The sequence below is a fragment of the Macrobrachium nipponense genome, chromosome 28, assembly GCF_015104395.2.
Source record: "Macrobrachium nipponense isolate FS-2020 chromosome 28, ASM1510439v2, whole genome shotgun sequence".
Lineage (NCBI taxonomy): Eukaryota > Metazoa > Arthropoda > Malacostraca > Decapoda > Palaemonidae > Macrobrachium > Macrobrachium nipponense.
This window is the reverse complement of record NC_087217.1, coordinates 21,379,401-21,404,396: the sequence shown is the minus strand read 5'-3', so window position 1 is coordinate 21,404,396 and position 24,996 is coordinate 21,379,401. Positions and strand designations below refer to the sequence as shown.

At 42.7% G+C, this 24,996-nt stretch overlaps 1 protein-coding gene across 1 annotated transcript in view; it reads right to left on the bottom strand.

The window, feature by feature from the left end:
* The window catches only part of LOC135201558 (protein hobbit-like), a 105,206-nt gene that overhangs the window by 34,658 nt on the left and 45,552 nt on the right, over nt 1–24,996 (bottom strand). Inside the window, 8 exon segments of the mRNA XM_064230563.1 lie at nt 226–394; nt 1,525–1,664; nt 2,078–2,238; nt 2,632–3,113; nt 6,526–6,654; nt 7,420–7,535; nt 7,726–7,849; nt 8,708–8,881. Of these exon segments, the coding sequence (XP_064086633.1) occupies nt 226–394; nt 1,525–1,664; nt 2,078–2,238; nt 2,632–3,113; nt 6,526–6,654; nt 7,420–7,535; nt 7,726–7,849; nt 8,708–8,881 (1,495 nt within the window).

Genomic DNA, 24,996 nt, shown 5'->3' with positions numbered 1-24,996 from the left:
CAATAAAATGTTTCATTTTACAGCCTAGCCATACTAAATGATAATCCTCATTAACTATTTACCAGTTAAATTCTAATCCTTAATCTTTTTGTGATATCTTTTTATCATTTTCATATACTACTGTACTTTCTCATCCACCAGTTATTTTGGGTTGGAGTTTATAAAATTTTATACTCTACATAATCTAAAACAGTAATCACAGTATATGAAAAAGGAAGTACGTACCTCCTTGGGGTTTAATATTCCTGAAAAAAGCAGCAAACTCTTGTCCCAGGGTAAGAAGGGTCATGTGAGTGGTAGTAGACCAAGTTAAGTACAACTGCTCATTAACTGTAAGTAGGAGTTCTCCATTCACGCTTTCAACAATAACTTCATGAACCTGACAACACTCTCCCTGGCGGAAGGAAAATATTGTTGGATTGGAAAGCATACAGAAAGTCAAATAAAAAAGCCCAGATAATAAATGTTTCATTACTATAAACCTAATGCAGTATTTTTAGATACCACAAGGACTGATCAAAGTCAGTGGACACAAGAGATGAACTGCTAATTGCTGAGCAAAGTGACAATTAAAGACAGACAAAACATCCTCCAATAAATATATGATCTACTCAAAATCTCTAATAAAAAATTACTATTAATTAATATATAGTATATGTATGAAGTGTTCACTCATTTTAGCTCGCAATTCACTGTAAATACAAGTGGTTCACATACTGCATCAGAAATGAGATATATTTTTCCAAAGTTATTTGTTCACCAGTACAGGCAGCTCCTTGTCAATAAAGTAATATGTAAATGAAGTGTTCACTCATTTTAGTTAGCAATTCACTGTAAATACAAGTGGTTCACATACTGTCCTGATGGCCTGATGATAAACAAAATTCAGCTATAACCGAAAATCCCTCGCTATCAGTGTCAATAAGCGAGGATCAGCACCGGTAAGCAGGGATCGGCGTAAATCAGTGCCGAAAATTCAGTCATTGTCATTGCTAGACAAGCCCCATAAAACCGGATCGCTGATAACCAGGGACTGCCTGTAATTTTATTTTTTCTGCTTTTTATATTTTCTTTATGCTGACTTTTGGGGACAACTACTAGAAAGCTTCAGCTTGTGGCTATGGCCCCATCTTGGTCATGTAACTCTGATCATGCAGGCTTGTGTGTTAACTATTTAGACTTCTGACATAAGTGTGACTTTGCTGATGAAGGCTGGAGAGATCCCAATCAAGAATGGAACTGGTATAAATATTGACTTGCAGTGAGTATTGAACTGTAGGTAATGTGGTTGTGATAAAAAAAAAAGTAATGGAAAAATATAAAAAATAATGATAATGATGATTTTCTACTACCCTGCGATTCAACTTTTTTGTCCCTTTACAACTTATAACTAGCATGGTATTCCATTAAACAGGCATTCACAATAAAATAAGACCCACATTACCACCAAAAGTACTATATTCACAAATTCATATACTGTACTGACTTTTTATCTTTTTACTCCCTCATCCCAACCCTGCATACCTTAATCTCAGATGACTTTATGCAAACATAATGAGATCCCGAAGGAATGTAACGAATAAACTTGGTGCCCACGATAGATGTCTTGGAATTTCTAGAAGACTTCTGACTTTCAAGGCTATCAATACGTGCCATTAATGATACTGCAATGAAAAGTACATTGATAATAAATTACAGTATTTTTGGTCTCTACTTAGATGATAGATTTTTTCCAGTAAATGGACAACTAACTACAGTATATTTTGTTTTTTAGACTTTTAATCATATCTAATCATATCCTATCTTAGAAAAAAAGAGGCAGACTTTTAATCATATGTAATCATATCCTATCTTAGAAAAAAAGGAGGCAATCTTTTATATTTAGCATTAGAATGTACCTCAACACTTTCTTTACCACTCTAACACTGGAATCTGCCCAGAAAACAGGTTGGTGCAACTGGGATCCTTAAACATCTTACAATTACTGGGTTTCTGCTGAACAAAAATAAATTAGGATGCATACTATATATTGTACAAAATAACATATAATTCATATATAGCAACCAAGTATACTTGCCTTTCTGCTCTGTGACTGCAAATCCATTAATATTAGTGCATTTGACGTTCATGCTGCTCAGAACTTCCCCTGAAGTCTGGGATTCAAGAGGTGGTGTGGGTTCCCTTTGAATTTTCAGGGGTTTAGATACTCTAATGTAACTCTTGAGCTCCTGTATATACCTGAAAAAGATTTGAAAATGCAATTCAAATTCATAGAGCCAAAACAAATTATTAACAGATCTTTTGTTAGTAGATGCGGTTAATAGTTCAATTTACTGAGAAAAAGAAGTTATAAACGTATTAGCAATTTTCCAACAAAGATGCACCCAATCATTTTCGCACATATGCAAGAGAAGCTCCCAAACAAAAATATGTTCATAAAAATTTATACTGTTCTGATATATAATAGAAATAATTCATGTTTTCTTATATTCAAGCATGAATGAAATCAAAAACTTTCTTCCTCTGATCATAAGTATTATGACTCCCTGGCTTGGAAGGAAAATGAATCTTGTGCTACAAGAGCTTTACTCTGTAAAAAAAAAAAAAATCCCACTGGTTACTCAATGTTACCTGACTAAAGAAGTTACAAAACAGGCCAGGTCAGGACTCCATTCAATATGAATATTGTCCAGCAGTGATTCTGCTTGCAAAGGTGGCAGAGAGGTGCAGTCCCGATTAGCTGGAGGGGAAACTGAAGAAAGCTGTACCAGACACATCCCAACATATAGAGGTGTGCCCCAAACATGAACCTTTTTGGCAGCAGCTGCTGCTGCAGTTGCTGCTGCAGGCGGCCCTACAGGAGTAGAACTGGGTTGATTGGTCCCTAAAATAGCTACCAAAGACTCTACTATTAACTCTCCAGCAACTTGAGTGTTAAACTGAGAAACAATGACACTCTGACATGCATGCTGAAGACTAGCTTGAATATACGGAGAGCCAGGAACATATCCGCCACAGCTAACATCCCACACTTCGACAATCAGCCCAACACAATAACGATGAATGAGATTCTTTAGCACCAAAGCCTTCTCTGACTTTGTAGTGCAGGACATCTGCAAGAAAAAATGACAAATTTATTTGCATCTGCATTTAACTGCCTGTGGATCATCATTCTTTTTGTATAAAGGCAATATTACACTAAAGATGAATCATTCTACAGGAAAATAATGATAGTTATAACTTTTAAAGTACGTACTGGCATACCCAAATATTAAATAACATTCACATTCCAAGGATACAAACCTCTTATTCTTTAATAATGCCTATTGACCCTTAAAGGTGAACTGAGCGTAAAATTGCTGCTTAAACTAGCAAAGCAATAAATAGCAAAAGATCTGTGGATTAAGTGTTCATCATGAAACAATTATGTTGAGATGTATGAAAGTATAGGGAAACCTCGACATACGAAAGTCCCTACTCACAAAAAATCCAAGTTACGAAAGCAAAGATGAGGATTTTTTTGCTTCTGTATATGAAAATAATTCAGGTTGCGAAAGGGTAAAGTCCGAGATTCGCCCGGACCGCCGAGAACAATTTTAAAACTTGCACGCCGCCAACTTAGTAGATTCGCCACCATCCTCCCACTCTCCCATTGGTTCCTGATGCTAGTCACCGCCATAAGATCCTGCTCTCCTATTGGTCAGCATCTGTCCCATCATGCCTCTATGTAAAGGCATTCCTTGACCATTTTTTGTGGCAGCGTTATCATAAGCACTGGAATTCATTCGTTCACATATATTTAGTTTGTTAACGTAAATTCGTGTTAGTGATTTCGCTTTCGTTGTACTGTAAGTTGCTTTATCGTGTTGTGTGTGAACTTAATTATTTACGTTATTAGCCATGGGTCCCGAGAATGTTGCTGAAGTTCACGGAAAGAAGAGGACGCTTCCTATGGAGAACGAAGATGGAGATAATCAAGAAGTGTTAAATGTTTTCTGCCATTTGTTAATGTGTTTCGTAAAGTTTAGTGTTAATGTTTTCTGCCATTTTTTAATGTTTCGTAAAGTTAAGTATTCATGTTTTCTGCCATTTGTCCTCCTCCTCTGTTGCCACTTTCGGAGATCGCCTCACTTGAAAGGTAAGGTTCCACATTTTACTACATATGTATGTACATGTACGTACAGTACTTCTTGTACCTATGTTAGGTATTGAATGGTCCAAATTGTTGTATTTCATTGTTTATTGGTCAATTTAGCTTTATAATAAAATTTACTGTGGTGTTTTTGTAGGGCTTGGACCGAATTAGGCAATTTACAGGCAGTCCCTGGGTTACGACGGGGGTTCCGTTCTTGAGACGCGTCATAAGCCGGAACATCGTCAAAAATCCTAAGAAAACCTTACTTTTAATGCTTTGGGTGCATTGAAAACTATGTAAACTGCATTCTTATGGCATTTTTCATCAAAAAACCTTCAAATATTGATCATTTTGCATTTTTGGTGTCATATTTCATCTGCCAGATGAGCGTTGCAGGCGTCGTAACCCTGGAACATGCGTCGTAACCCTGGAAATAATGTCTGATGAATATGATTGAAAAGTGTCGTAACCTCGGAACGTCGTAAGCCGAGACCATCGTAACCCGGGGACTGCCTGTGTATGTGAAATGTAGTTCAAGATACGAAAAAATCAGGTTACGAAAGCCGCTTCAGAATGGATTAATTTCGTATCCTGAGGCACTACTGTAAAAGCAAAAATTTGAAATTAGCATACTTCAGATAATATTTTTTCAAACATTAAACCTCTTATTTTCTCAATCTACCACTTATTGTTTTCATTTCCTCTTCCAACTCTTCCATAACCATGAACTTGACCCCTTTACCTTTGACCCCACAGTAGAACTGTACAAACTCTTCATTTACTTCTTCAATTTTCAAGTCTTAAGCCAAATTCTCCTAACTATGTACTCTTCCTTCTTATTACATTTTCAATCTTTTTTTTTTTTTTTAACTTACTTGTACCCAAACTTTTCATCAAACAATGATAATCAGAAATACCTCCATTCACTCACCTTCTCACTATTACATCCAGAAATTTGCTCTTCCATCTGCTCCATCCTAATACATAATTTAACAAACTCTTTCCCTCACCATATTCTTTCCTAGTAATGTTAAAAATTCTTCTTTGGAAATGCTGTATTTCAATATTAAAGCCTCTTTCTGAGCCCATTTCTGCAAGATATCCTCCATTCTCATTTATTCTAGGAACTTGAAACTTACCAAAATGCCATCTTTCTCTTTAACCTAACTTTGCATTCAAATCAATCAGCACAACCACCCTTCATTGTTCTCCAAACTCATTAAAGTAAATTGTTGCTTAAAGTAAATTGTTGCTTAATGAAAAAAAAAAAAACAGATTGAAAAGTGGCACTATGTGCAATAAACTATTCATACTTAAAAATGCAATTCACTATAAAATTGCAAGATGTAAAACATTTTCATATATCTGTTAGTTTACATTCACAAAAATATCTCTTAAACAAATTATACAAATTTCTCCTATTCACAAACATGAACTTGTCATTTGAAATTATCTTCGTATTTAATTTTTCAAACGTTGTATGCTAAAGTAAAAGAACTTTAAAATCACACCAAAACCAACTTACTATTACAGAAAACAAATTTATAAGACCAATCATAAGAAAATAACACAACACAAGAGCACAGTTAGTAAAAAATTTCTGGAAGAAGGGGTCGCCAAATTGTCCACTCGGGGAAGCGAGAAACCTTCCCAAGAAGGACAAGTAGATACCCTACTATGGTGCTCCCTCTTCTTGTGGAAAGCCTTCCACTGCAACACAGGCCAGAAGCAACATTCTGGGCAAGGGTTAGTGATATGTACAAAAATTGGTACCGCACCCACTGCAAGGGGTATGGGGGCCAGTAATGGAAGATGCCAAAAACCTTGAGCATGGAAATCCTGGAATGCCCGGACACATGCATTGACAGGGCCTAGGTGGAATCCATGATAAAAGACAAGTAGGCACACGCATATACACTGAAAGCAAAGCACAAAAAAATCATGGGCTAACAAAGAAACCTGCTCGGGAAGGAGAGCGCAAAAGTGAGAACCACTCTCCAAGGCGGTCAAAGAAAGACTGACGTGCCACAAGGTTCCAAGCCCAGTTGGTGACCAGCTTCTACCTCATATATGCATGAGTTGCCAGATGCCACAGATTCCTTGCTTTACAATCTTTGATTGTTTTTACTGGTTTCTAGCTGGCGCTAGAAGATTATCCTTTTGTTCAGACCGAAGGTTTGTTCCACGTACGAACAACTGAGCATATCTAGGACATACATGAGATGACAAGTAACTAAAAGACTTCATAAGATTAAATTTTTAGTAAAGATGATAGCCTGGCTGACTCACAGCATCAAAACTTTGCAGGTTGCTTGGGTTATAATTTCAGGGTTGAATGAGTATGTAGTTAATAAAGGAAAAAGCAGTGATTACATATGTAATCTACTTACATTATTTCCAATTGCAACATGGGACTTTCTTCTTGACGCATAGTTTGTTAGAACACCAAGATCTCGATGATCATATGACACATGTAACGACCTGAACTCACTCTTCATGTTCACCCTGTCACCTACAAACTGAACAGATCAAATCATTTATCAGAAAATTATTATTATCAGATCTTTTAATCATGGAAAGCAAGAGAGAACTTAAGCTTTCTTAACATGGTTTCAACTAATTTTTATCAAATAAAATGATCCTTGGTTACTAGAAAACCAGTAATAATGGGGGAATACTCTGTTTTTGAAGAATTATGGTAAGATGAAAAATAAAGCCAATTTATTTTATTAACTTTACACTCTTCAGGTTGAAATATTTTTAACTCTGAAAATGCTAAAAGAAAGGACTTAAAGTACATAGAGGCCGTAAATGACAACTGAATCACCCTAAGAACTTAGATGAAATGCCTTTGTCTTCTTGCAGTTACCGTATTAGCACGAGATAGTCCAAGAATTACAAAGTGCTCCACAACAATGAGATTTGCTTTAGTCTGTTTTCGTCAAAATAAAATTCATAAAATAAAAATGTTCAATATAGCACAAAAAACAGCTATGAAAAAACAATTTACAGTTTCCCATTCATAAATCAAAATGACTGAACCAGAATCAGTACTAATAAATTAATTTAAGTAGAAACTTCACTATTAATCACAATGGCTATACAGTACTGCAACAGCTCTGTTCAGGCAAGCTAACAGATTACAGAGAAGCATAAGTCATTTGAATATTAATTAAAGGAACAATGTCACAAACATCACTCTCTAGGCTTAAGTCCTATAGGAAATAATTTATAGCATACAGTATAGCTATTTCAAAAATACGTACTACTACAAAAAAACTTGCCTGAGACTGTAAATTGAATCGATTTAGAGAAACAGAAGAATCATATGTACACTGAAGTTTTATCATATCTATCTGCAGTTCTGTACTTAAATCTGGCAACAGAGCAGGGAAGTTTTCTGGAAAATATTTAAGATATAAAAACATTACTTTCTTTTAAGAAATAAAAGCGTTACTTTCTTATCTAAATTAATATTTCTTTCTACTTTAGCTTTAAAAGCTTGTAAACTTTTTTATTTTCAATTTCAGTTTTCAACTAATATCATGGACTTTTCTGAATTAAAATATTCTTAAACCAAATTTTCTTACCTAAAGCACCTTCTCTCGTTAAATGAGTTTGCATATCAATCCCTGCTAATGATCCTTGTAGAGCTATCTGCCCTATATTATTTACAAGTTTTATGCCTATGTTTTCAATTTTCAGTTGTGTTTTCTGTTGAGATGAAATGGAGAGCTTACATTAGAATTAGGAAAAATACATTTTCTTTAAACCTTAATATAATACCAACTGAAATCTCCCAAAAATCTTAGTTTTTTCATCATGCAAGGCCAGAATACCTAAAAAAGGTATAAAAACACTGAGGAGTAAGATGGAACTGTACCTGGGAAATTTTCCAACCCTATGACACTCATATTCTATTCTACCAGAATAAAAAATATCTGAAAATAGCTTTTGTAATATCTAAACGGAACCTATGAAAGATTAATCAACTCTATGTTAAGAAAAATTGTTGCTCACAAGACAACCAATAATCAATGGTTTGTAATTGCTTAAGAATATGGAAAGTTTTTAAGTATACTACTGCCTCTTAAGAAAAACTGTTCCAGTTATCCCTCTTAAGACAGAATTATTTGTCAAAATCAAATGTTTGCATTTATGCAAGGAAAAATATTGTTGTTCTGAGCAGATTGTACCTCTCTATTTATTGTCAATGTCCAAATGGATGCCAGGTATTGATCAAGACACATTAATGCATTAAGAGGTCATGTCAACACATTCTGCACTTTTTTCTATTCCTAAACTTCTACTCCGGACTTCAGCACTGATTATGCACTTCCAAAGTTCTGTCAGGTTTACTATTCTTGAAAGTGTCATGAATATTTTAAAAATAATTTTCATTTTTCTAAACGGATACTCTACGATTCAATCATTCAAATTTGCTTCAGTTACTTCACGCATAAAGAAAATAACTCTTCCTTAAATTTAACAGCCCCTATAAATGCTCCATATTTCAACAAAGGTTCACTACTGAGGAATAAGTTGTATCACATGCAACCACTCAATACTCACCAAAGGAAAGAATAGCCAATATCTATATAAAAGTACATCTAAAGATGGCTTTTTTGCACCAACTGGCTGCTGAGGACTGACCATAGGTGTGGCTGCTAAGGCTTTATGCTCTAAGAAAGTAAGCATGCGATCACGAATTGTCACCTGTGGCTCACTGAGATGCACCGATATATTCTGAAATAATTTGAAGTCTAATTAATAGAACAAAATACAATGAGTATGAACATTCAAGTACTAAATGAATCAGCTTTAAACTGAAACTACTGTCAAACAGCTACCCACATTTCGAAATGCATGAAAATTTCTTGATACTATGGCACAAAAATGATATTTCTGGGCTCAGCTCGTGTCGCTGCGCGAAATATCCTTTAATCTATTATTTCTAGGGTAAATGTACTAACACATACCAGAGAATAAATAAAATAAAGAAAAAGGTCAGTATAACTGACTCGCTCACCCTCCAGGAGGGTGTCGGTATGAACACTAGGCGAGTGAGACCACTACCACGAGCCAAATGCCAATAGAAATCTCCCACTACAAAATCCCTCCAAGAGGGGAGCCGACCCACAGAGTGAGCAGCTCGTACTACTACTACTCCATCCCATGCTGCCGACTGCTGCGCCTCTGGTGGCCATCCTTTCAAGTTAGCGCACACGAGCCGGTTGTGATATTTTTCTCTCTGTGTTTTTTGTGCCCTTTCATTGGATTTTCTATTATGGAGCGTGCAGCTATCGCAGCAGCTAAGTTAAGTACTCAGTATTTACGGTTAGTTGGTTTTTCCGGCCCTGAGACAGTATTTGCCGTTTTTTAGGTATAAATACGACCTCGGGGTCGGAAGCATGGCAGCATGGTTCTGCCTCGTGATGGGTTCGTTCTTGGTTTCCCATACCTAGAACATCCCTTATTTATCTTCGCTCTTTATGATTATCCGCTTTACTTAGGGTACGGTCTACTCAGGTTTGTCATGCATGCATGTATTTTACCTTACGTAGGCTTCTTCTATCCAGACCCTAGTCCAGGTTCTTAGTATCGGCCTCTGACTAGCTTTGAGTGGTAGACTTGCCTTCGGGTTAGTCGTACACTCCTGGATTTTTTCTCCTGCTATATTGTTTTCTTTCTTTCATTTATTTATTTTTATAACTGTGTATTTTATTATTGTTAGGTTAGTTAGGCGTCTGGCTTAGCCTAGGTCCTGGCTCTTTGAGCTATACTACCGCTCATCAGTTCGGTTGCTTCCCTATAGCATCTCTCTGATCAGTTGGTTCGGCCCAGTGGGCTTATTTGCCTCCGCTTTTCAGTTCAGTATGCTTCCCGATAGCATTTCCCTGATCAGTGGTTGTCCTAGGCTTAGTTGTCGTATTTGGTCTTACCGCCTCGTGGTCACTTCGTGATCACGGGCCAGCAGACGCCTGTCCAGTCATTCTTCCCCCCCCTCCCGCTCTTCCATAGAGTCGGGTCGGGGCGGGTCGGTCTGCCCATGCTCGCTCCTCATACCCGAGCCTGCCTCCCTCTCTCCCCTCAGGCGGAGGGACTAGGGAGTCTGGGACAGACCAGACTGGTCTCGACCTCTCCGGCTTCTCGGTCCGGCCGGTTGGTACGGAGTGGGGGGTACTGCCTTGCCCACCCTCCGCGCTACCTTGTCGCTCCGGGCTAGCTTGAGCCTGTATGTCTTCTCGCTCTTTCCCATCTTACTAGGGCTCCTTCCTGATCGGAGTCCTGGTATCCAGCGGAAAGTTGTTAGTCCACCCAGTAGGGTGGACCGGAGCATACAGTGGGTCTCTACTAACCTTACCGTTTTGCTGAGTTTCTACACTCCGCTACGCACTGGACTTAGTCCGGTTTGCTTGTGTGTTAGGTTTAAGTTTATCTTTAAGTTTATCTTAAGAACCCTTAAACCATCCCCCTCCCTTACATATCTTACCGGATCTCTCCGGGATTATAGCCTATTCAGGCGATGCAGGGAGGGGTTATGCCCAAATTTTTTCCGAGCTCCGGCATGCATCGGAGCTCTTCTGTCCTTTAGACTGTAAGTGATGTTTTTTAAGATACTCATGTGTCTCCCCACTTACAGGCCACCAACTGTGAGCATCCGGGATGTTCCGCCACACTTCAGGACCCTTGTGGACACGAAGTTTTGCCGGTCCCATGCTCCATGCGCGACTCCGCTCGGGGACATCCAGGTCTGGTACCATGAGACGTGTACCATATGTTACGATCTGGTGAGCCAGCTTTTGGAAGGGGTAGGGGTAAGTTTTACATCTCCAGTAGCTGCTCCGCTTCTTTTTTAGCGCTTAAGTTTTCATCATATTAACTTAAGGCAATTAATTTAAGTTATACTTTAAGTTTTTAGTTTTAAGTGATTCTTAAATCTAAACTACGCCCTCTCTTCCAGGCTCCGGCGGTAAGAGATACCGCACTGGCTACTCTGCGGGCCTGGGTCGGCGGTTTTGGGAAAAACGCCGCCAAGGGACAGCCCTACATCCTAGAGAAGCGGTTGGCATTACTAATCCACCTTCCCCGGAGGCAAGGCGACAGGATACGTCGACCCGGTAGAAGCGGATCCGACTATCGCCTTCATCCAACAACAGCTGGCCACCTCATTAACTGATCAGGACCAGGATATCTCTACGGATGTTCGCGACCCTAGATATTAATGTTGAACCTATGGTAGGTATAGACGACCTGTTGGTCGAGGTAGGTACGGTGGACACCCAAGGGTCACCCTTGGGCGTAACTGTTTTCTTCTACTCCTGCAACCTCTCCATCCTTCCAAGGCTTTACGGGTGACGAAATATATTCTCCTCCTGGTGCTTCGGTTAGACCTAAGGTCAAGTCTAAGGTGATGACTTTGACTAAGACGTCGTCGTCGTCTAAGAAGACGACTTCGGCTTCATCCTCCTCCCGTAAGTCTCCGGCTGGGAATCCCGGAGCATCCAGGTCTAAAGCTTCTAGCTCCGGCTCTAAGTCCTCGAGGAGTAAATCCTCCAGAGAGAGATCTCGCACTCCGGCAGAATCACCAGTTCCGCTACCTTTGGTTCCGATTCAGAGCCTCCCCTCCACCTCCGCAGCAGCTCCGGCTTTGGACTCCAATGCTGGCCTGTTGCAACAGGTGGGGGACCTGGTTGGGTCCTTAAAGAGTAGCATGGAGCAAATGATCTCTCGTCTGTCGGACAGGATTACTTCCCAGGACTCCATTATAGCCGGGCTGAGAGAAGCTCCTCTAGCCTCTCCTCCACTGTCCAACACGAGTGGATCCCAACTTCCTCCGTATGACTCACTACCTCAGTTCTTTATGAACAATCCGTGGAGAGTAGCGTCATACGCCCCCTTCCAGGACGGTCTCATCTCTATACCGGAATTTGGGACTCGAAGAATAGAGGACTTCGAGTTCTTCCCGGAAGACCTCCAGCCTCCGTTCATAGGCTACGCAAGGCTTACGCCGTCGCTATGGTGCGGGACGATAAGGTACCTAAGGAGACAGTCCTCTACTCACGAGACCAGGCTCAGAGAGAATGGCTCAGGTGTTTAGAGGACATGGATTGTTCTAACACCAAGATACAACCATTTAAGAGTCCCTTTACCATTTTTACAATGGATGATGAGTACCCCGCTCCCGTTCCTAACCAAGATCGCGAGGTCGACCATCCCAGCGGCCCAGAAGGGGGAACCTATACCGCAGTTGAAGGAAGCGGATCCCACTTCTCCGTTGCTCCCCTCACTTGGAGAATTGTGGGAAGACTTGCCGAATACATTCTCAGCTGGCAAACTCAAACCGGACTGTGCTATGGAGCAGTTTGGTGAAAAGCTACCCAGGCTCCCAGATAGCCTTATTCAGGCTGAGTTTGATGCAAAATCGCGTCTAGCCAGATCCATCAATTCTATGGCTATGTCTGAGGTAGCTACCATGGCTTATGGATCAGAACCGATTTTTAAGCTCATGACCAAGCCCTGACTCAAACGGTACAGTCAGATATGTTTGAGTTTGCCACTGCTCGGACGAATTGTAGGAAGCATGTCCTACAAGAGGCAACCATTCGGCATGAACCGAATAGGTTACTCTCGTCTAGCATCTGGGGAGCAGATCTCTTCCCAGAAGCTATGGTTAAGGAGGTCCAGTCAGAGGCTACCAGGTTAAACCAGAGCCTTAAGGATCGTTGGGGCCTTTCGGCTAAGAGGAGGCAAGACCTGACTCCTAAAGGTAAGGCACAAAAGAAACCCAGGCGTTTCCAACCTTACCAGAAGAAGCAACTACGCTTTCCTCAACAAGTTCCAACAGTACCGTTAGTGCAGACAGCCCAACCCTCCACTTCTAAAGGTCAATCACAGCCAATTTATGTGATATCCCCTCAGCCTCAGCCCTCCACCTCTTACGCCATCTCTCCAGCTTACAATCAAGCCTTCGAGAGTCAAGCTTCTCAGAAGTATGACCGCTCGGGTAAGGGAGGTAGAGGTAAGCGTTCCTTTCGTGGGAGAGGATCGGGAGGCCCCTTTAACAGGGGAAAGCACTTCAGAGGAGGCCGAGGCGGTTACCAGAACCAATGAAGAACTTCAGGTAGGAGGAGGGCTGTTTTCACTTTCGCCACCGGTGGAACTTCAGCCACTGGGCTCAGAGCATAGTGTCAAAAGGTCTGGGTTGGAGCTGGTTGACGAACCCACCTCCATCCAGACCTTTCCGTCAACTTCCTTCCAAGGAATTGACAGAGTACGCAGACGATCTCCTTCAAAAAGGAGCTATAGCGAGAGTCAAGAGATTAAAATTTCAAGGTCGCTTGTTCAGCGTGCCAAAGAAAGGCTCACAAAAAAAAAAAAGAAGGGTAATCTTAGACTTGTCCTGCTTAAACTTAGCCATCCGCTGCGACAAGTTCAAGATGCTCACGAGCTCACAGGTGCGGACCCTACTTCCCCGTGGGGCCGTCACCACCTCTATCGATCTTACAGACGCTTACTATCATATCCCTATTGCAAGACACTTCCGTCGTATCTGGGTTTCAAGATAGGAGACCAGACATTCTCCTTCAAGGTAGTTCCATTCGGACTCAACGTGGCACCCAGAGTGTTCACGAAGCTAGCGGAAGTGTAGTGCAACAATCAGATCGCAAGGGATCATGGTAGTAGCGTATCTCGACGATTGGTTGATCTGGGCCCCAACAGTCGAGGAATGCAACAGAGCTACTCTGAAAGTGATTCAGTTCCTGGAATATCTAGGCTTCAAAATAAACAGGACCAAATCAAGACTCACTCCAGAGTCAAACTTTCAGTGGCTGGGCATTCAATGGAATCTATCATCCCACACTCTGTCGATTCCATCAACCAAAGGAAAGAAACATAGCAAAGTCAGTCAAGCAATTTCTAAGTCACAAACTAGCGTCAAGGAGAGCCCAGGAAAGGATCCTGGGTTCTCTCCAGTTTGCAACTCAGTGGACAAACGTATTAATGAACAAAGCCAAACTGAAAGACCTAACCAGAATCTGGCGCTCGCGAGCAAACGTCAGGTCCAGGGACAAACTATCCTCAGTGCCTCTGATTCTAAAGAATCGACTTCGGGTGCCCAGGGGCGAGAGTCAAGAATTTATCAATGTCAGTACCCTTCAGTTCCCTCCACCAGGGGTCACCATCCACACAGACGCGTCCTTAAGCGGCTGGGGAGGGTATTCCCAGGTCAAAAAGGTTCAAGGGACTTGGTCACCTCAGTTCCGTCAGTTCCAAATATAAACCGTACTGGAGGCAATGGCAGTGTTCTTGACTCTAAAAGGTTACGCCCCACCCCCAAGTACTCCCACATAAAGCTAGTCCTGGACAGCGCAGTGGTAGTACATTGTATAAACAGAGGAGGCTCCAAGTCACGTCATCTAAATCACGTCATGATAGCCATCTTCTCCCTGGCAGACAAGTTCAGTTGGCATCTTTCCTCCACTCACATAGCTGGAGTAAGAAACGTCATAGCAGAGCACTATCCCGATCAGTACCCTAGAGTCGGAATGGTCACTGGACAACAGTTCGTTCCAATGGATCCTTCAAAGAGTCCCAGGGCTACAGGTGGACCTCTTCGCATCACAAGCGAACCACAAACTACCGTGTTATGTAGCCCCCAACCTGGACCCTCTGGCCTATGCCACGGACGCCCTGGCTCTAGACTGAACAACTGGGAGAAGATTTACGTCTTCCCTCCAGTGAATCTCCTCATGAAAGTATTGAACAAACTCAGGACATTCAAGGGTCAAGTGGCTCTAGTAGCCCCAGACTGGCCGAAGAGCAACTGGTATCCTCTAATTTTGGAGCTGGGCCTTCGTCCTCTTCAGATCCCCAGTCCCAAGCTCTCCCAGTCAGTACAAATGAAGACTGTGTTCGCTTCCTCAGGGATTCTCAAAACCCTAACTTTATGGATTTCATGAAGTTTGCGGCAAAAAGAGATGCGAATATTGACCCTCAGAATATTCTATTCTTGGAATCCGATAAAAGGGATTCGACTTTGAGGCAGTATGATGCTGCTGTCAAAAAGTTAGCAACCTTCCTGAGAGATTCGGATATTAGAATCATGACAGTTAATTCAGCTATATCCTTTTTCAGATCCTTATTTGAAAAAGGTTTAGCAGCTAGCAGCGATTACGACAAACAAGTCAGCTTTGAAAAAGATATTTCAAATTTGGATTTAACATAGACTTGACGGATTCCTACTTCTCGTCTATTCCTAAGGCATGTGCTAGGCTTAGGCCTTCTGTAAGGCCTACGTCAGTTTCATGGTTCTTAAACGATGTTCTAAACTGGCTTCCGAAACCGATAATGACACATGCTCGTTTATAATGCTCTTAAGAAAAACCCTATTCTTATTAAGCTTAGCTTCAGGAGCAAGAATTTCAGAACTGTCGGCTCTAATCCAGAGACCCGGATCATATTCAGTTCCTTCCCACAGGAGAAGTCCTACTTTCTCCGGAACGTAGCTTTTTAGCAAAGAATGAAGATCCTTTGATGAGGTGGGAACCTTGGAAGGTACTACCCCTTCCACAAGATGTATCTCTTTGCCCAGTTACAACCTTACGAGCCTTTCTGTCTAGGACCTCCTCATCTTCGTCGGGTCCCCTCTTTAGGAGGGAAAAAGGTGGAACTTTATCCATTAAAGGCATCAGGCAACAAATCCTGTACTTTATTAAGCAAGCCAATCCTGACTCTTTCCCGAAAGCACATGATGTCAAGGGCAGTAGCCACCTCATTAATTATTTCCAACATATGAACTTCGATGAGTTGAAAAAGTATACTGGATGGAAATCGCCGACAGTGTTCAAACGTCACTACCTTAAGTCCTTGGAAGCTCTGAAATTCCCAGCAGTAGCAGCGGGTAACATAGTTTTCCCCTGACTCTAGCTAGTTTGTAGTAGAAAATTCAGTCCTCCTTTCTACCTGCCTCACCCAAAAGTTTGTCTATTCCTACCTGGTTCATTGCATTCACCTTTGTGTCTTAGCTGCTTTTGTGATAGTGTAGTGTGGGTGCCCCTTATTGTCTGGTTAGGGACACTCACAAATGATTATAAACATTGATCTCATGGATGTTTCCCCTTATTTTTTATGCTAGGGGATACATCATTATTATAATGATTACGGGTTTTGTATATTAAGTCATATACATTCCTTTATATATTATTATTGTTGATTGTTTTTATTAATTGCTATTATACTTTTGATACATGCTGTTACACAGATAACATTGATACATGTAAATAATTTTACCTGTACATATGTAATTACCTTATGTTAACAAACATGATTAGATTTAAGGGTAATTTAAGCATATTTCTATTTTTATACCCATGTGTATATGTATCTTTAGCAATTATAGTCTATTATATATTTTTATCTTTTATTTGAGACCTATTCTGATTTATTTTATTTTTATTCTCATTTTATTATTTTGTTTACAATCTTGTGCTATTTCTCTGGTACGATTTCGCGCAGCGACACGAGCTGAGCCCAGAAAAGGGATTTTGACGTAAGGAAAAATCTATTTCTGGGGCGATTGGCTCGTGTCGCCAGCGAAATCCCACCCTACCCATCCCTTCGCCCAAGATTGTCTGCAACTTCAGGATGGCCACCAGAGGCGCAGCAGTCGGCAGCATGGGATGGAGTAGTAGTAGTACGAGCTGCTCACTCTGTGGGTCGGCTCCCCTCTTGGAGGGATTTTGTAGTGGGAGATTTCTATTGGCATTTGGCTCGTGGTAGTGGTCTCACTCGCCTAGTGTTCATACCGACACCTCCAGGGGTGAGCGAGTCAGTTATACTGACCTTTTTCTTTATTTTATTTATTCTCTGGTATGTGTTAGTACATTTACCCTAGAAATAATAGATTAAAGGATAGTTTCGCTGGCGACACCGAGCCACCAATTCGCCCAAGAAATAGATTTTTTCCTTACGTCAAAATCCCTTTGTTATGATACAATAAAGTTTGTTCATACTTACCTGGCAGATATATATATAGCTGTATTTTCTGAAGTCTGACAGAATTTTAAAAACTTCTGACACACGCAGTGGTCGGCCAGGTGGTTAGTACCCATTCCCGCCGCTGGGAGGCGGGTATCAGGAACCATTCCCATTTTCTATTCATAATTTTTATTTCCACTGTCCCTGAGGGGAGGGTGGGTGGGTACTTGATTATATATATCTGCCCAGGTAAGTATGAACAAACTTTATTGTATCATAACAATATCATTTTGTTCATGAAACTTACCTGTCAGATATATATATAGCTGAATCCCACCTTTGGAGGTGGGAAGGGACAGAATAGAAGGATTTTGGGAAACAAATGCATGCAGATGATTTACATCTTGGTTCCACCTGTTAGCATAGCTGACTTCGTGATTACTGTCACCCAAGTCTGCTTCTGCTTTACTAGAGTTGCCAGCGACGTAGAGACCTATAAAGCTGGTGCACTCCAGATGATCTGTCAACGGGGGCGTGACCACAATGTGACTAGACCATATTGACCATACCATGAGGGCTAAGAAGTAAAATAAATATATATATATATTGTGACGTTTATAGATCGTTCGTCTACCCCGCAATTAACTAAATAATTTGATTTGGAAAACGGCAGCCATTTCTTTAGAATATCAGCTGATTTTTAGTAACCGCGGGAAACCCAAAACCCGCCAGCTAGAGATAGGAAGTTCCCCAGTTGGGGGAAAAGAGTCTTTTATCAGCTGTAGGGACGTATCTCAAAAGGGAAGGGTGTAGGCAGATTGGTACTTCTTAGACCTATACCTTAAGCTCTCTTTCCTGTGACCCCTCTGCTGGCTGTATGCTTGTTTTCCAGGATTTGCCTTTGATCGTGGGGGGTTAAGCTGACCTCCAACCCCCAAGCAACCCAACTGAATTCTGCCTCAGTCGGCGGCGAGACGTGATCTCGGACAGAGGTCAAATTGCCAGCCTCCCAAAATTAGGCCTACCCACGACGCACTGGTGGACACGAACCCCAGACCTGAACAGAGGTCAGATATTGCCAGCCTCCCCAAAATTAGGCCTACCCCGACGCACTGGTGGACACGAACCCCAGCCCTTGAACAGAGGTCAGACCCGCATTCTTCTACAACGGATACACCAAGAATATTGCATAAAGGTACGTCTGAAAGTGTAAACTTCAACCCAGCACCTTTTACTACCATACGACTCTTGCTAAATTCATTTTCAATTCTTATTTTTACCCCTTCTACATCAGAAGCCCTTTGTCCTCATCGGGCCACGTGCTCCCCTTTGTGACTTGTTAAAGACCTAGTTTTCGTGCATACCTCAGTGAACCATTCGAGTTTACCTTCCCCAATGTTAGAGAATTAATCAGCCTTAATCAAAGCAAGAAGTCATTTTTCCTTTTATCTCGTTTAATCTGGGATTCTTTTCCAGATTCCATGAGTCACGTGCCGTCTCTGCCCGCAAGTGTGCATTAACCCAAGTGAATGAAAATCAGCTTGAATTTGAATGAGACTATAAGCCCCAACGTGGGGGCCAATATCATTTAACTTTTCTCCAGGCCAGCACGGGCCTTTTTGTAAATAAATAGTTTTAAAGTAACGAGCTGAGTTTTCTGGCGACCTTCCCTCTAAAGAAAGAAATCAATAATAATCAGTTTACGGTAAGTTCAAGCAATTCCCTCTTGAAATCCCTAAATTACTTCCGTTTACGTATCTAGCTTCTCTCAAGGCCCTATATACGTAACATTGTCGACCTCGCCGAGGATCGAATCCGGGCTTGCTTAAAAAAGCTTGTAAATCGCGTTATCCGTTGTAAAACGTAAACTGTAAATTATTTTACAAAGCGTAAATCAAGCACACTTGCAGGGAAAGAAGACACACTGACTCACGGTAAGGTATTCCATTCATTAATATGATTATTTATAACCTATGTTAGCTTAAGGTACGTTAAGTATTTTTATTTAGAAGTGTTTTAAACAAATGTGAAGGTAGAAATATTATTATATTGTAACGGCCAGAGCGCCGAGCGAATTCTGTTATTTTATAAATCGCATTGTGCTCGTCGGACGAGACAGCAACCGTGTGCCAGATAGATGCCAAGAAAGGAACCAGATCAAAACTAGGAAGTGCTTTGCCAGGGTTTATTGCTGTGTTTGAAAGCCTAGCTAGTTAGAGTGTTTTACTTATAGTTACGGCAAAAGAAGTGTACAATTCTTTTTGTCTGTGATATGTTAGGGTATCCATTTTTAACTTAGTTTTCATTCCAAGTGTTGGTAACCGCTACCTCTCAGCTTAAATTCAGCTTAGAGCATTCTCGCGCCTGCGCGGTCTCAACCAACCTTCGTCTCATTCACAGCGGCAGCCATGTTTGTTTCCTCTTTCAACAGTATCTAAACAATTTAAGCAAAGTAACGTAAGTCACGAAGTTTTAACGTAAATAATATCAATGTCTGTACTAGTATCTATCGTTCTGCCAGAGAAATTAACGTAATTCGCCTTTAATAAGAAACTAAAAGTTCGTGTTGTAATTACGACATGCTGTGCGCTAGCAGCGCTACCCAGCTCGCTCACATGTTTCACCTCGCATCGCTCACTCACTCGCGCGCTGAGCGAAAATTTCATTTCACTTCGCACTTAACGTAACCTCATTTACAATTGTTTGCTAACATCGTTTTCAAATCCTTACCGTAATTTTTCACTTGTCCTTACGTAAAGTTAACGTAACTCTTAAAAGTAGAGTCACTTGCAAGAATTGTTAACGTAAAACGCGTCTTTGTAAAATTCATATTGAAACGCAAATCATTTCATAAGCGCAAGCCGCTAACATTAACGTAAAAATCGTTCACCACGAGCGCGTTATCATTTTCATAAAACGTTATCCAAAAGCAATTCTTTCATTAAAAACGTTAACGTAAGTAAATCATTAACGCAAGTTGCGTCATATTAAACTAACATTAGTAGTTCAATTCAAATATAAGGGAGTTCATTCACATATCATTTTTCACCCTCTCCGAGAGAGAGAGAGAGAGAGAGAGAGAGAGAGAGAGAGAGAGAGAGAGAGAGAGAGAACCAGAACCCAGTATTCACGAAGCCAAGAGTACTACATCTTACCATTATTATAGCATGCCGAATTAACCTTATTTAGTCTCTTGTGTCTTTCATTTACACAGCGTGATACGTACGCGCATGTGTCCATTGCAGTTCGCAAACATTTATTGTTTCATTTATCGAGTACTTCAGCGAGTGACTGAGCATTTCTTTCTAAAATTTCCATTACCTGTCGTTGCCCGAGTGGTCTTTTCATTTTTCTTTATCACGAAAGACTTGCATACCGCAAGCACAATTCGCACAGTGTGCCACGCTCCAATTCATTACTTCCAGACAGGGAAGTCGTTTACCAGTTTAGGACTGGCCACCACCAGTGCACGTCAGGTCTTACCATTTTACAGTGCCACTAATTCTTGACACTGTCCATCGACTGGCTGCTGAAGTACTCCCACCTTTTACTTTCTCTCCACCACTATTTACACTCTGCCATGCAGTGCCATTTCACTTCAGTATATTTAAGTATACTGCATGTAGTGTCCGGGACCACACCAGCACGATACCAGTGCTCCCAAGGAACGCCTCCATAAGTGCCGCGCACCTGTACAAGACGTACAGGTAGCCATTAAACCTGCGTGTCCGTCCTTACGGAACGCCCAAATAATTAGTGTGTCCGTGTACAAGAGTCAGTGATCCTTTCGGAACACTCAACAAGGGACGCCTCCCAGAAGTGCCGCAATACCAGCCCTAAGTGCTGACAAACCTGCGTGTCCCGTCCTTACGGAACGCCCCAATTCATTAATGTCCGTGTACAAGGGTCAGTGATCCTTCGGAACACTCAACAAGGGAACGCCTCCAAAAGAGTGCTGCAATACCAGCCCTAAGTGCTGACAAACCTGCGTGTCCGTCCTTACGGAACGCCCAATTCATTAATGTCCGTGTACGAGGATCAGTGATCTTTCGGACCATCCTAAGGGAACGCCTCCCAAAGTGCCGCAATACCAGCACTACTAGTGCTCTGCCCAAGGAACGCCTCCTCATAAGTGCCGCGCACCTGTACAGACGTACAGGTAGCCCTATACCTGCGTGTCCGTCCTACGGAACGCTCATTCATTATAGAGTATCCACCATTTTGGATCACTGAACCAAGGAACGCCTCCTCATAAGTGCCGTGCACCTGTATTGGACCTACAGGTAGCCCATTCCAGCGTCTCCCAACTTAGGAACGCCCTTAAGTGTGACGTACGCCGTACACTCCATTTGATTTTTCCACCTCTTTAGAAGGTGCCAATCCAGAGTGCCACCAACTTACGGGACACTTCCCAAGTGCCACAGAGCACCAGTCTTCTCAGACTTTTTCTCTACCACGTCGCAGAACACCTTTCCAAGTGAGTGCCACTTTCCCACAGTAGGCACTCCTATTCCATTCCGTACCCTTCCTGGCCATTATTTTCATTTTCATCAGCCTCTACTACAGCCTGAGGGAAATGTCTTCCCCTGCTTCCCGTGACTTCCTTGCCGTAGAGCTCGAGAGGCTCCGAGTCCTCATAACTCTGGGCAAGGAGGCCGGTTACACTGGACCAGCACTAGACCAGTGGATAAAGGCGCAGCAGGCTGCCGCGCGCCTGCAAGAAAAGGAAGAAAGGGAAAACCAGAGAAAAGCCGGAGAAGCAGAGAGAAAAAAAAGAGAAGCAGAAAGGAAGGCAAGGGAAGAGGAGGGCGAAAAGCATGAGCTCGCTCTCAAGGAGAAGGAACTCGACATCAGCGGGAGAAGGCCCGTAAGGAGAGTTATCCTAGCTCAAGCCACTCTGCCAGCTTCCAGCCCTCCACCCTGACCACTGTCTCTCTTAGTCCCGCCGTCTCTGGTCAGCCTGACATCCTTTCGATTTGCGAGCCTGGTCCTGATCCAGTGCCGGAGATAGAAATTCCTGCCGCATCCTGCCAGCCTTTTACCTTTTACCGCCTACCTCCTCCCTTTTGGAATAGGTAAGCCCACCAGTTAACCCCGAAATTGCTTCCGAGGGTGATTCAACGGAGTTCCCTTAACCTCCCCACGTCACATCACTGCCAGAGAGGACTCTTCACCTGTGCCAGAGCACACTGCCAGCCTTGGTGACTCCGCAGATTCGCAATCTGTGGGGGCATCTCGGTCTTATCATCCAGTGCCATGGAAGAGGTTCTGGAACATGTTCTGCCGAGACTGTGGCCGCAAGGGTCACATGTCTGCAAATTACGGAGGGTGCGCTAATCGCAATATTCCTGCCATCGCAATGGCCGTCACCAATCCTTCTTCACGGTAGGACCCCCCACTAAGGGCCCTATAACAGTCGCACCCCTCCTAAAGTCATTATCAGCCAAGCCACGTCAGAGCCTACGACGACTCTGGCGCTCAAGTCTCCCTGATACGGGAAGACAGAATTCCCCGAGGGGCTAACGTTGATAGACGTCGATTGATCACCATTGAAGGTATCAATCACATTAAACTGATCCTTCCGACCGTCCAATTGAGGGTCACTAGACCTCACTTCTCCAAAGAATGTACTCTTGCAGTTGCAAGCTACATCCCAGGAGGTTACGACCTCCTCCTAGGGCAAGACATGAAAGTCTCCCTCACAATGCAAAAAGCCTAGGGGTCCTAACCCCATGTCATTCACTCCAAAGCAAGGAGTCACCGAAATTCTACTTCTTCCTCCATGAAGTACGTCCATCAACAGTCTCCTTCCCCCCCGTTACCAAGGAGGGAGGTTGACCATTCACAGTTCCGTTGCAAACCTGCAAACGTAATAGGGCACTCCACGAATTGGCCTAGGTGCCCTAGCCGACTACCAGCAGCGGACAATGTCCACTTTCCACAAGCTTAGCCTTCCAAAGAGACAGGAGCCCTGTCTCCCATTTCCAAGGGCACGCTGAGAGGTATTGCACCTCCGTACCCGTCACAGGTCCAGTCGACCTCAACTCTCTGCCAGTGGCACCCTTGGCAGCACTGAGCAGTGCCAAGCTCCGTCCAGCCTGGACGTAGAGCCACCACCGAACTTGACCTCTGCGCCTGGCCCCGAGCTAGCGCCGGCGCCTAACCTTATCAAGGATCCTCCTACAGGAGATCCTCCCCAACAGGCATGGAGCTTACCACAGCCCATGGCCAATCACTAGTTCCTTCTTCTTCATCCTTACCTCTGTCGCCCGAGGATGAACCTCCGGCAGACCTTACCTTTGTACCTCCTCTGGAAAACCAGGAACTGCCCGACCAGGAGTCAGCCTGGAGTTTTCCCCTCACGACGGTGTCGCAGCAGCCGGAGTGAGGGCCTCCCCTGCAGTGGTTCCACCTCTACGACGGTTGCTGCAGAGACCGAAGTAGGGTGTTCCTTCTCCTGAAATCCTTCAGGCTACCGCTGCCTCTGCTCCTGCCGGCGTTTCACTGGCCTTTCCCCAGAGTCGGTGCCTCCGTCTACTCCAAGGACTGGTATAGCCAGGTCCTGGAGGAATAAGAAGAAGAAGAACGAAGAACGGGTTACGTCATTAACATACTAACAAAAGAGCCACATGCTCTCCTGACACCTGTGCCCGAGGTAACAGTGTCGCATTCAATTGCAGAGTGATCCTGGCACCTACCCAGAGAAGGTAGCCAGCCCGATCCCTGCAGTAGCACTAACCCTCTAACCCCTAGCCATTGTAATACTAACCCTCATTTAAATATAAATTACCTCATTGCATTTCCCTCCTGGTCAACTAACAACTCATCATCCCCACGCATCATTACCTCTCATTATGTATTCTAACAATTCCGTCGCTTGAACTACTGCTGTGCGTACCACACTCTGGAATGATTGCGTCTTCATTTAACTGTATTGAGTTAGGTTAGGCTAATGATTTAGTAACCAATGGGCATTAGGTTAGTAGCAAGTAGAATTTTCAAGTAACCTTATCTAGGGTGTAGGGGTAGAGTAGACTGTCGTCACAGACAACCTGTAGTTTATTTTTTATTAGGCTAGACTACATCCAATATATTAAGTTTAGTACACTTAGCATCTTTGCCTATAAGTTAGGTAGGCCACTGTAGTTAGCTGTATCCCTGCTCAAAAACTTCAAATGGGAATAGGAGAACGGGGTAGTCGAGACGATCAATTTTATTTGAAGCCAAGACCTTCACACCCGAAGGGAGTGAATGCCTTCTTAAACCAAAGGGGGAGCTGTGACTGTTTATAGATCGTTCGTCTACCCCCGCAATTAACTAAATAATTTGATTTGGAAACGGCAGCCATTTCTTTAGGAATATCAGCTGATTTTTAGTAACCAACCGCGGGAAAACCCAAAACCCAAAAACCCGCCAGCTAGAGATAAGGAAGTTTCCCCAGTTGGGGAAAAGAGTCTTTTATCAGCTGTAGGACGTATCTCAAAAGGGAAGGGTGTAGGCAGATGGTACTTCTTAGACCTATACCTTAAGCTCTCTTTCCTGTGACCCCTCTGCTGGCTGTATGCTTTGTTCTTTTCCAGGATTTGCCGTTTGATCGTGGGGTGGGGGGTTAAGCTGACCTCCACCCCCAAGCAACCCAACCTGAATTCTGTCTCAGTCGGCGGCGAGACGTGATCTCGGACAGAGGTCAAATTGCCAGCCTCCCAAAATTAGGCCTACCCACGACGCACTGGTGGACACGAACCCCAGACCTGAACAGAGGTCAGTACCGCATTCTTCTACAAGGATACACAGAATATTGCATAAAGGTACGTCTGAAAGTGTAAACTTCAACCCAGCACCTTTTACTACCATACGACTCTTGCTAAATTCATTTTCAA